We start from the raw sequence: 12,921 nt of genomic DNA on the forward strand, positions 1-12,921 counted from the left end.
TGGAACGGTTCTAAAGAGGGACAGAGGGGCTTGGGGGTTAGGAATATAGGAGCAGGAGTAGGCCATTCAGCCTGCTCCGCCATTCAATACGATTACGGCTGATCATCCGCTTCAATGCCTATTTCCCACACTATCCTCATATCCCCTTATGCCATTTGTATTTAGAAATCTGTCAATTCCAAAGATTCACAACCCTCTGAGTCAAGAAATTTCTACTCATTTCTGAACTAAGTGGCTTCCCTCTTATTTTGAAATTGTGTCCCCTGGTTCTAGACTCCCCAACTAGGGGAAACATCTTACCTGCATCTACTCTATCTATCCAATTAAGTATTTTGTAGGTTTCAATGAGATCACCTCTCATTCTTTGAAACTGAAGAGGATACAGGCCCAGTTTCCCCAATGTCTCCATAGGACAGTCCCACCATCCCGGGAACAGGTCTGGTGAGCATTTGTTGCACTCCCTTTATGGCAATAATATCCTTCCTAAGGTAAGGGGACCAAAACTGCACATAATACTCCAAGTGCAGTCTAACCAGGGTTCTATACAGTTGAAGCTTCACTACTTCTGTACTCAAATCCTCTTGCCTCCCTGGTGCCAGGGTCAAGGATGTCACGGAGCAGCTGCAGAACATCCTTCCGGGAGAGGGTGAATAGCCGGAGGTCATGGTCCACATTGGTACTAATGACACAGGTAGGACGAGGGATGAGGTCCTGAAAGCAGATTTTAGGGAGTTAGGAAGGAAATTAAAAAGCAGGACCTCCAAAACAGTAATCTCAGTGCCATGTGCTAGTGAGCACAGGAATAGGAGGATTGCGTGATTGAACATGTGGCTGGAGAATTGGTGTAGGAGGCAGGGCATCAGATTTCTAAGGCATTAAGACCTGTTCTGGGGCAGGTGGGACCTACACAAGATTGGCAGGCTACACCTTAACAGGACTGGAACTAACATCCTCACAGGGAGATTTGCTAGTGCTGTTGGAAAGGGTTTAAACTAGCTTGTCAGGGGGATGAGAACCTGAGGGGTAGCTCAAATTGGAAGGAAGTAAAGCTGGTAACAGGAGGTAGAAAAGTAGCAAGTGACATTAAAAGGCAGGTGAAACAAAGGCAAGCATCAACTAGGCTTGTCAAGAAGACAAGGTTAAGGGCACTCTACCTGAATGCACCCAGCATTCGCAAGAAGGTAGATGACTTAAAAAGGCCCAAATAGGGGTAAATGGGTATGATCTAATTGCCATAACAGAAATAACAGGGTGACCAAGACTGGGAACTGAATATTCGAGGATATTCGACATTTAGGAAGGACAGGCAAAAAGGAAAAGGAGGTGGTGTTGCACTGATAATAAGGGATGGGATCAGTACATTAGTAAGGAAGGGTCTCAGATCAGAAGAAGAAAATGTGGAATCTGTTTGGGTGGAGCTAAGAAACAGCAAGGGGCAGTAAACATTGGTAGGAGTTGTTTATAGGCCACCAAACAGTCGTGGTAGTGTGGAGCATGGTATTAATCAGGAGATTAGAGAAGCATGTAGTATGGGTAATGCAGTTAACATGGGTAACTTCAATCTGCATATAGACCAGATAAACATAATGAGCACTAATGCTGTGGAGGACGAGTTTCTGGAGTTTGTTGGGGATGTCTTCTAGAGCAGTATGTTGAGGAACCGACTAGAGAACAGGCGATTTAGATCTAATATTATGGAATGAGAAAGGGATAATTAATAATCTTGTTGTAAAAGAACCTTTAGGGATGAGTGACCATAATATGATAGAATTTTACATTATGTTTGAAAGTGAAGTAGTTCAATCTGAAGTCAGGATGTTAAATTTGAACAAAGGAAATTATAAAGGTATGAAGGGCAAATTGGCTGAGATTGGTAAAATACATTAAAAGATATGACAGTACAAAGGCAATGGATAGTCTTTAAAGCAATATTACATTGTTTACAGCAACTGTACATTCCTTCAAGGCACAAAAAGTCCAAAAGTAAAGGCAGTCAACCGTGGCTAACAAAGGAATTAAAGGATTGTATAAGATTAAAAGAAAAGGCCTATAAAATTTCCAAAAATAGTAGTAAATCTGAGGATTGGGAGGATTTTAGAATACAGCAAAGGAGGACAAAGAAACTGATAAAGAAAGGGAGAATAGAATATGAATGTAAGCTAGCAAAATATATAAAAATGGACTGTAAAAGCTTCTGTAGGTACGTAAAAAGGAAATGTTTGGCTAAGTCAAATGTGGGTCCATTACAGGCAGAGTCAGGAGAATTTATAATGGGGAATAGAGAAATAGCAGAGAAGCTAAATGATTACTTTGTGTCTGTCTTCACTGAGGAAGATGCAAGAAATCTCCCAGAATTAGAGATCCAAGGGATTCGGGGGAATAAGGAATTGAAAGAAATTAGTATTAGTAAGAAGATTGTATTGGAGAAATTAATGGGGCTGAAGGTTGATAAGTCCCCAGGACCTGATATTCTACATTCCAGAGTGTTGAAAGAGGTAGCTATGGAGATAGTGGATACATTGGTGATCATCTTCCAAAATTCTATAGATTCTGGATGGTTCCTGCAGATTGGAAGGTCGCAAATGTCATTCCACTATTAAGAAGGGTGAGAGAAAACAAGGAATTACAGACCTGTTAGCATTAAATCAGTCGTTGGGAAATTGCTAGAATCTATTCTGAAGGATATGATAAATGGACACTGGGTAATAGTGATCTGATTGGACATAGTCAACATGGATTTATGAATGGGAAATCATATTTGACGAGCCTGTTGGAGTTTTGTAAGGATGTTACTAACAGAATTGATAAAGGGGACATGGTATACTTGGATTTTCAAAAGGCCTTTGATAAAGTCCCCCACAGGAGGTTCGTTAGCAAAATTAAAGCACATGGGATAGGAGGTAATGTACTGGCATAGACTAAGGATTGGTTAACAGGCAGAAAGCAGAGAGTAGGAATAAATGTGTCATTTTCACGTTGGCAGGCTGTGACTAGTGGGGTACTGCAGGGATCAGTGCTTGGGCCCCAGCTGTTCATTTGGATGTGGGGACCAAAGGTAGTATTTCCAATTTTGCAGATGACACAAAACTAGGTGGGAATGTGTGTTGTGAGGAAGATGCAAAGCGGCTTCAAGGAGATTTGGAAAGACTTAGTGAGTGGGCAAGTACATGGCAGATGGAATATAAAGTGGGAAAATTGAGGTTATCCACTTTGGTAGGAGGAACAGATGTGCAGAGTATTTCTAAAGGGTAAGAGATTAGAAGGTGTAGATGTACAAAGGGACCTGGGTGCCCTTTATCAATAAGTCACTGAAAGCCAACATGCAGGTGATGCATTTTGACAGAAGGGATAGGGAGAGGCAATATAGCCTTAATGGCACAGTTCTAAAGAGTGTGCATGGACAGAGGGACTTGGGGGTTAGGAACATAGGAGTAGGCCATCAAGCCTTCTCCACCATTCAATACAATCATGGCTGATCATCCACTTCAATGCCTTTTTCCCACACTATCCTCATATCCCCCCTTGTGTCATTTGTATTTAGAAATCTGTCAATCCCTGCTTTAAACATACTCAATGACCGAGCATCCACAGCCCGCTGGGGTAGAGAGTTCCAAAGATTCACAATCCTCTGAGTAAAGAGATTTCTCCTCATCTCTGTCCTAAGTGGCTTCATCGTAAATGGGATCTTGGGCTTCATAAATAGAGTATTGAGCACAAAAGCAGGGAAGTTATACTGAACCTTTATAAAGCTTCTGGCTAGGCCACAACTAGAGTATTGCGTCCACTTTAGGAACAATGTGAGGGTCCTTGAGAGGGTGCAGAGGAGATTTACCAAAATGGTTCTAGGGGTGAGGGAATTTAGCTACAAGGTTAGGGAAGATGGGGTTGTTCTTCTTGTAGCAAAGGAGGTTGAAGGAAGATTTCATAGAGGTGTACAAGATTCTGACAGGTTTAGATAAGGTAGACAAAGAAAAGCTGTTCCCATTAGCTGATGGTACAAGGACTAGGGAGCAGAGACTTAAAATTTGGGACAAGAGATATAGGGGGAATGTGATAGAACTTTTTAGTGCAGCATGTGGTAATGACCTGGAACTCGCCGTGTATGAGGGTGGTGGAAGCGGAAACGATCAATGACCTCAAAAGGAAATCGGATGGGCACTTGAGGGAAATAAACTTGCAGGGCTACAAGGATGAGGTGAGAGAATGGAACTGACTGGATTGCTCTACAGAGAGTTAGGATGGACTCAATGAGCTGAATGGCCTCATTCTGTGCCGTAATGACTCTGTGACTCTATGACTTAGTACATACGTATTTGAGCATTGACTCTCTGGAACTAATCTGGTGCATAGCAGTCGCAAGGGCTGTGGAAACCCATATGATATGCTTCGATTTGCAGAAGGCAATTGAGAATGTCCGTCATAAAAAGATACAACAGAAACTGAAAGCAGTGGGATTTGATTAAAACCTAGGTGTGGATAAGGAATTGGCTTGGGGAAGGAAGCATTGAGATGAATGGGATAGATGGGGTTGGATGGGTTGGAGTGGGTGGGGTGGGAGGAGGTAGAGTGGGGTTGTGTGGAGGGTCCCAGGGAATAGTCTTGGGCCAATTTACATTAATAACTAGGATTCAAGGAAAATGATCAAATTTGCACACAATTTAAGGAGTGATTGCAGTTAAATCAGGGAATCAGATTTAAATTTAAATTCAGTGACCTACTGAATGTGTTAGATGAAATATACGGGCAGATGGGGTTCCACTTCTGAGACACATCATGAGTATGACCAGGTTAACCTGTAACACAAAAAATGTCAAAGCCCGGAAGTGCATGCTGTTGTTGCATAACCTTGTCTCAGCCACTTGGAGGACTCACATTTTTGAAAATGTTGGTGTGTTCTTTTGTGCTGAAAAATAACTCTATTGTCACACTCACTGAAATTTCCAATTATGTTTCGGCAACTACAAATTCGGGATTGGTGAGTATTCCCATCCTTCAGAATTATTACCCAGCCATTTCCCATCTAATACTGTGTTTCCTTGACTTCAGCAAGAACTTGAGAAGAAGGAAAAGATGGCCATAATTGAACAGATACTGAATGAAGTGCTAGCCGGGGTGCGCACCCCACAGCGAGCCCAGTCTCCTGTCGAAGCTTCATTCATTGAAGAAGAGGTCTTCGAGAGGAAGAACCCCAATGTAAGCATTTGGTAACTCAGGAGATGAAAAAATTTCTGGGCTGTATTTTCAGGATGGAAGGGTTTAAGGTTCTTTAATAATAAATAAAAATAAAAAGTGCTGGAAATACTCAGCAGGTCTTTCAGCATCCGTGGAGAGAGAAGCAGAGTTAACGTTTCAGGTCAGTGAACCTTTCAACCGAACTGGCAAAGGTTAGAAATGTAATAGGTTTTAAGCAAATAAAGCAGGGTTGGGGCAAAAGATAACAAAACGAAAGGTGTTGATAGAACAGAAAGTCACAGAGAACAACTGACCAGAAGGTCACGGAGCAAAGGCAAACGGTATGTTACTGGTGTGCTGAAAGACAAAGCATTAGCGCAGAGAGGGTGTTAAGTGACCGAATGAACAGCCCTGGCCAAAAGCACAAACATGAAAACAAACAGTGGGTAGGCACATTGTTAAAAAAATGAATGATGAAACAAACTAAATTAAAAATTTTTAAAAAGGAAAAATAAAAATAAAAAAGGGGGGCCAGTCATGCTCTGAAGTTATTGAACTCAATGTTCAGTCCGGCAGGCTGTAGTGTGCCTAATCGGTAAATGAGATGCTGTTCTTCAAGCTTGCGTTGGTGTTCACTGGAACACTGCAGCAATCCCAGGACAGAGATGTGAGCAAGAGAGCTGGGGGGAGTGTTGAAATGGCAAGCAACCGGATGCTCGGGGTCATGTTTTCGGACCGGGCGAAGGTGTTCCCGCAAAGCAGTCACCCAATCTGTGTTTGGTTTTCCCAGTGGAGAGGAAACAGCATTGTGAGCAGCGAATAAGTATATTAAGTTGAAAGACATACAAGTAAATCGCTGCTTCACCAGAAAGGCGTGTTTGGGGTCTTGGATAGTGAGGAGAGAGGAGGTAAATGGGCAGGTATTACACCTCCTGTGATTGCATGGGAAGGTGCCATGGAAAGGGGACAAGGTGGTGGGGTAATGGAGGAGTGGAGCAGGGTGTCGCAGAGGGAACGATCCCTTCGGAATTCTGACAGGGAAGGGGAGGGGAAGATGTGTTTGGTAGTGGCATCATACTGAACGTGGTGGAAATGGCGGAGGATGATTCTTTGGATATGGAGGTGAGTGGGGTGGAAAATGAGGACAGGGGGAACCCTGTCGCGGTTCTAAGGGGAAGGGGTGAGGGTAGAGGTGTGGGAAATGGGTTGGACACGCTTGAGGGCCCTGTCAACCACAGTGGGGGGGAATCCTCAGTTGAGGAAAAAGGAAGTCATATCAGAAGCGCTGTTGTGGAAGGTTGCACCATCAGAGCAGATGCATCGGAGATGGAGAAACTGGGAGAATGAAATGGAGTCATTACAGGAGGCAGGGTGTGAAGAAGTGTAGTCGAGGTAGCTGTGGGAGTCAGTGGGCTTATAATGAATATTAGTAGACAGCCTATCCCCAGAGATGGAGACAGAGAAGTCAAGGAAAGGAAGGGAAGTGTCGAAGATGGATAATGTAAAGGTGAGAGAAGGGTGGAAATTAGAAGCAAAGTTGATAAATTTTCCAATTCGGGGCAGGAGCAAGAAACAGCACCGATACAGTCATCAATGTACCGGAAAAAGAGTTCGGGGAGGGGGCCTGAGTAAGACTGGAACAAGGACTGTTCGACATATCCCACAAAAAGACAGGCATAACTTGGACCCATGCGTGTACCCATAGCAACATCTTTTACTTGAAGGAAGTGAGTGGAGTTGAAGGAGAAGTTGTTCAATGTGAGAACAAGTTCAGCCAGGCGGAGGAGGGTAGTGGTGGATGGGGACTGGTTGGGCCTCTGTTCAAGGAAGAAGCGGAGAGCCCTCAAACCGTCCTGGTGAGGGATGGAGGTGTAGAGAGATTGGACGTCCATGATGAAGAGGAGGCGGGTAGGGCCAGGAAACTGGAAATTGTCAAAATGACGTAGGGCGTCAGAAGAGTTATGGATGTAGATGGGAAGAGACTGGACCAGGGGAGAAAAGATGGAGTCAGGATAGAAAGAAATAAGTTCAGTGGGGCAGGAACAGGCTGAAACGACGGGTCTGCTGGGACAGTCCTGTTAGTGGATTTTGGGAAGAAGGTAGAAGTGGGCTGTCCAGGGTTGTGGGACTATGAGTTTGGAAGCTGTAGAGGGAAGATCTCCGGAGGAGAAGAGGTCAGTGACAGTCCTGTGGACAGTAGCTTGATGTTTGGTGGTGGGGTCATAGTCCAGGGGGAGGTAGGAAGAAGTATCTGAGAGTTGACGCTGAGCCTCTGCAACGTAGAGGTCGGTACGCCGGACAACAACAGCACCACCCTTGTCAGCAGGTTTGATCACAATGTCGATGTTAGACCTGAGAGAATGGAGTGCAGCAAGTTCAGAGGGAGACAGGTTAGAGTGAGCAAGGAGGGCAGAGAAATTGAGACGGCTGATGTCTCACCGACACTTTTCAATGAAAAGATCAAGAGAGGGTAAGAGGCCAGAGGGAGGGGTCCAGGTAGAGAGAGAATGCTGAAGGCGGGTGAATGAATCTGCTGGTCGGGGGGAGGACTGCTGGTCAAAGAAGTGAGCCCGGAGGCGGAGGCGACAGAAGAAAAGCTCAACGTCATGCCGAGCATGAAATTCATTGAGGTGGGGGCGTAAGGGGATAAAACTGAGTCCTTTGCTGAGTACAGAACGTTCAGCATCAGAGAGGGGGAGGCCAGAGGGTATAGTGAATACACGGCAAGGGGTCAGATCAGAGGGGGGAAGTGAAGGGGAAGAAGGATCTGGAGGGGCATTAGTCCCCATCAACTGCTGGAGCTTACGTTCCTTAACAACAGAAAGGAAGAAAAAACGTTTTTTGTTAATACGTCAGATGAGACGGAGGATGAAATGAAACTGTAGAGTATTTAAGCTTCCTCACACAGCTACACAACAGAAGCTGCCCAGCCATAAGCACAGTATATTCTGATGCACAACTGGCAGTAAGTTAATACTCCCAATCAAATTTTGCATCCTCAATGAGACAGTGAACCTACAATAAAGACTAGTGCTGATGTAAGGTCATCGACCTGAAATGTTAACTCTGCTTTTCTCTGCACAGATGCTACCTGACCTGCTGAGTATTTCCAGCATTTTCTGTTTTTGTTCCACAGTAATAAATATGTTGTCAGGGACTGATATCACACCTTGCCTTCACATGGTATATTTCACTTAAAAACAAAAGCCCAGAGTGCTTTTATAAATCAAAATCGATGAATATATATTTCAAAGATGGCAGGAAAGATAGGAAGGTGTGAATAAAACAAGCAAAGGGTGGAAAATCCAGACCAAAGCATTTTCCAGAGCAGAATTGTTCTAGTCCTACTATTCCTCCAGATGGAATCTGCACAAAATGCTGTGTACCATAAAGACAATGTCCCTGATAGAAGGTATGTGTAAGAACATAAGAAATAGAAGCAGGAGTAGACCTTTCTACCCCTCAAGCCTGCCCCGCCATTCAATAAGATCATGGCTGATCTGCCCCAGACCTCAACTCCTCTTTCGTGCCAGCTCCTCATAGCTCTCAACTCCCCGACATTGGAGCCTAGGTGTTCTGCTGTGGCAGATGATAGATGAGCATTCTGGAGAGGCGCCGCAAGTAGTCGTTCCCATTTCTTCTCCAGGGGTTTCTGCTGATCTTCTCTCAAAGTTATGGTGGGCAGGGTGGAGGACTCCCGTTGAAATCCATGCCCCCGACCCTCTCACAGTAATAGCTTGCTGCCAACACTCGCAGTGGTTAGCACCGCAGCCTCACAGCTCCAGCGACCCGGTTTCAATTCTGGGTACTGCCTGTGTGGAGTTTGCAAGTTCTCCCTGTGTCTGCGTGGGTTTTCTCCGGGTGCTCCGGTTTCCTCCCACATGCCAAAAGACTTGCAGGTTGATAGGTAAATTGGCCATTATAAATTGCCCCTAGTATAGGTAGGTGGTAGGGAAATATAGGGACAGGTGGAGATGTTGTAGGAATATGGGATTAGTGTAGGATTAGTATAAATGGGTGGTTGATGGTCGGCACAGACTCGGTGGGCCGAAGGGCCTGTTTCAGTGCTGTATCTCTAAACTAAACTAAAACTCACTGTCTCGGCTCCCTTGGGGATTAGTGCCAAAGTCCGTGAGAAGGAGGAGGAGGGGATAAAGAAAGTAATATGTGAAGAAAATTCTTCCATTGAAAATTTCATTCTGATAATATTACTTTGGGGCGGTTGTTGGGGAATTCAGCTAACTAGAATTTCTGTGTAGCTGCACTACAGGTATGACATAGTGCAAAGCCTTAAGGAACTGTGGAAACAGTGCTTCATGCAAAGTAAAGATACACAAGAAGCAGGAAGTGGAAACCAACCTGGGGGTATGATCCTTTCTCCCCACACGGAGCCTTCCAAGGACAAGAAGTATTCCCCCACCAAGGGGTCTTTACAGCATTTGGAACATCTGGGGAATGCGAAATTATTTGATAAAGCCACACCGACCAAAAAATCTCTATCAGTTGACGAATCGGAGGAACATTCTAAGCACAGGCTCCGTTCCTCTGGCAAGGCGACTTCTCAACGTGTGGAACATCCAGAGCACGTGAAGCGCCATGATAGAGCCACACCAACCAACAAATCTCTATTAGCTGACGAATCAGAGGAGCATCCCAAACACAAGATGCGTTCCCAGGGCAAGGCCACTTCTCATCATGTGGAACATCCAGAGCATGTGAAGCGCCCTGATAGAGCCACACCAACCAACAAATCTCTATTCGCTGACGAATCAGAGGAGCATCCCAAACACAAGATGCGTTCCCAGGGCAAGGCCACTTCTCATCATGTGGAACATCCAGAGCAAGTGAAACCCCTTGATGAAGCCACCTCAACCAAGAAAGCTCTACCACCTGACAAATTGGAATCCCAATGGGACTTGTCCATCGCTTCTTTTAGACAGGTGCAATTATCTTTGTTGCTGCTATTTCTTGTAACTATGCAATAATTTTGATTTAAGTACAATGTAATATTACTTTCTATACATGGGTTAAGAAATTGATGACATGCATGTGTTTTTTTTTTATTTGTTCTGTGGATGTGGCCCTGTTTGCCCTGTTTGTCAGCATATAATGCAGGTCAGACCAGAAAGGTGGGGATGGGGCAGCTTCCTTTCCGTGAAGAACACTGGTGAACTAGTTAGGATTCTATGGTAATCCAGCAGCATTCATGGTCAGCATTTTATGCTGCCCACAAATTACAGAGGGTTGCTAGTCCAGTGTCATAACTACTAGGCTCCCTTACCCTCAATGTATCTTCCTCGGTCTTGTTTTCTGTACAATTTTATGTTTTTTGTCCTAGTTTTCACTCCTCATGCCCTGAAGATACTGACAGAATCACAGAATAATACAGTGCAGAAGAGGCCCTTCGGCCCATCGAGTCTGCACTGATGCATTAAAGACACCTGACCTGTCTACCTAATCCCATTTGCCAGCACTTGGCCCATAGCCTTGAATGTTATGACAAGCCAGGTGCTCATCCAGATACTTTTTAAAGGATGTGAGGCAACCTGCCTCTACCACCCTCCCAGGAAGTGCATTCCAGACCGTCACCACCCTCTGGCTAAAAACGTTCTTCCTCAAATCCCCCTTAAACCTCCTGCCCCTCACCTTAAACTTGTGACCGCTCGTAACTGACCCTTCAACTAAGGGAAACAGCTGCTCCCTATCCACCCTGTCCATGCCCCTCATAATCTTGTACACCTCGATCAGGTCACCCCTCAGTCTTCTTTGCTCCAGTGAAAACAACCCAAGCCGATCCAACTTCTCTTCATAGCTGAAATGTTCCATCCCAGGCAACATTCTGGTGAATCGCCTCTGCACCCCCTCCAGTGCAATAACATCCTTCCTATAATATGATGACCAGAATTGCACACGTACTCCAGCTGTGGCCTTACCAAAGTTCTATACAACTCCAACATGACCTCCCTGCTTTTGTAATCTATGCCTCAATTGATAAAGGCAAGTGTCCCAGATGCCTTTTTCACCACCCTATTAACCTGCCCTTCTGCCTTCAGAGATCTATGGACAAACACACCAATGTCCCTTTGTTCCTCGGAACTTGCCAGTGTCAGGCCATTCATTGAATACTTCCGTGTCAACATTACTCCTTCCAAAGTGTATCACCTCACACTTTTCAGGGTTAAATTCCATCTGCCACTTTTCTGCCCATTTGGCCATCCCGTCTATATCTTTCTGTAACCCAAGACACTCAACCTCACTGTTAACCACTCGACCAATCTTTGTGTCATCCGCGAACTTACTGATCCTACCCCCCGACATAGTCATCTATATCGTTTATACAAATGACAAACAATAGGGGACCCAGCACAGATCCCTGTGGTACGCCACTGGACACTGGCTTCCAGTCACTAAAACAGCCGTCTGTCATCACTCTGCCTCCTACAGCGAAGCCAATTTTGAATCCACCTTATCAAGTTACCTTGTATCCCATGTGCATTTGCTTTCTTGATAAGTCTCCCATGTGGGACCTTGTCAAAGGCTTTGCTGAAATCCATGTAAACTACATCAATTGCACTACCCTCATCTACACACCTGGTCACATGCTCAAAAAATTCAATCAAATTTGTTAGGCATGACCTCCCTCTGACAAAGCTATGCTGACTATTCCTAATCAAATTTTGTCTCTCCAAGTGGAAATAGATTCTCTCCTTCAGAATTTTCTCCAATAGTCTCTCTACCACTGACGTGAGACTCACTGGTCTGTAGTTCCTGGCTTATCTCTGCAACCTTTCTTAAATAGTGGGACCACATTAGCTGTTCTCCAGTCCTCTGGCACCTCCCCCGTGGCCAGAGAGGAATTAAAAATTTGGGTCAGAGCCCCTGCAATCTCCACCCTCGCCTCCTACAACATCCTGGGACACAAATCGTCTGGACCTGGAGATTTGTCCACTTTTAAGCCTTCCAAAACCTTGTCACTCCCTATGACAATTTGCTCAGGAACCTCACAGTCTCTCTCTCTCAGTTCCATATCTACATCCTCATTCTCTTGGGTGAAGACAGATGTGGAGTATTCGTTCAACACCCTACCAGTGTCCTCTGGCTCCACTCACAGATTTCCCCCTTGGCCCTTAATGGGTCCTACTCTTTCCCTGGTTATCCTCTTCCCATTGATATACTTATAGAATATCTTGGGATTTTCCCTACTTTTACCAGCCAGAGCTTTCTCATATCCCCTCTTTTCTCTCCTAATTGCTTTCTTAAGCTCCATCCTACACTTTCTGTACTCCACTAATGCTTCCGTTGATTTGCTCTCCTTGTATTTGCTAAAAGCCTCTCTTTTCCTTCTCATCGTACCCTGAATGTTTCTGGTCATCCATGGTTCTCTGGGCTTGTTGCTCCTACCTATTACCCTAGGGGGAACATGTTGGGCCTTTATCCTCCCCATTTCCTTTTTGAATGCCCCCCACTGCTCTTCTGTAGATTTCCCGACAAGTAACTCTTTCCAGTCTACCTTGGCCAGATCCTGCCTTATTTTACTAAAATTCACTCTCCCCCAATCCAAAACTTTTTTTTGCAACTTGTCTATTTCTTTCTCCATAAGAAGCTTAAATTGTGCCATGTTGTGGTCGCTATCACCAAAATACACCCCCACCAACATATCAACCACCTGTCCGGCTTCATTCCCCAGCATTAGGTCCAGCACTGCACCCTCCCTTTTTGGATCCTCTACATATTGAGCTAAAAAGTTCT

The 12,921-nt window shown here is 44.8% G+C and overlaps 1 protein-coding gene across 4 annotated transcripts in view; it reads left to right on the forward strand.

The window, feature by feature from the left end:
* mycbpap (mycbp associated protein) overlaps nucleotides 1-12,921 on the forward strand; it is a 330,021-nt gene that overhangs the window by 253,317 nt on the left and 63,783 nt on the right. For all 4 annotated transcript variants that reach the window (XR_010977536.1, XM_068057785.1, XM_068057786.1 and 1 more), the window contains exons 13-14: nucleotides 5,047-5,193; nucleotides 9,432-10,112. Coding sequence is in view for 3 of the 4 variants with exons in the window: in XM_068057785.1 (XP_067913886.1) it covers nucleotides 5,047-5,193; nucleotides 9,432-10,112 (828 nt within the window). In the remaining variant the exon portion in view is untranslated. The remainder of the gene's footprint in view (nucleotides 1-5,046; nucleotides 5,194-9,431; nucleotides 10,113-12,921) is intronic.

Source organism: Heterodontus francisci, chromosome 26 (genome assembly GCF_036365525.1).
Source record: "Heterodontus francisci isolate sHetFra1 chromosome 26, sHetFra1.hap1, whole genome shotgun sequence".
Taxonomy (NCBI): Eukaryota; Metazoa; Chordata; class Chondrichthyes; order Heterodontiformes; family Heterodontidae; genus Heterodontus; species Heterodontus francisci.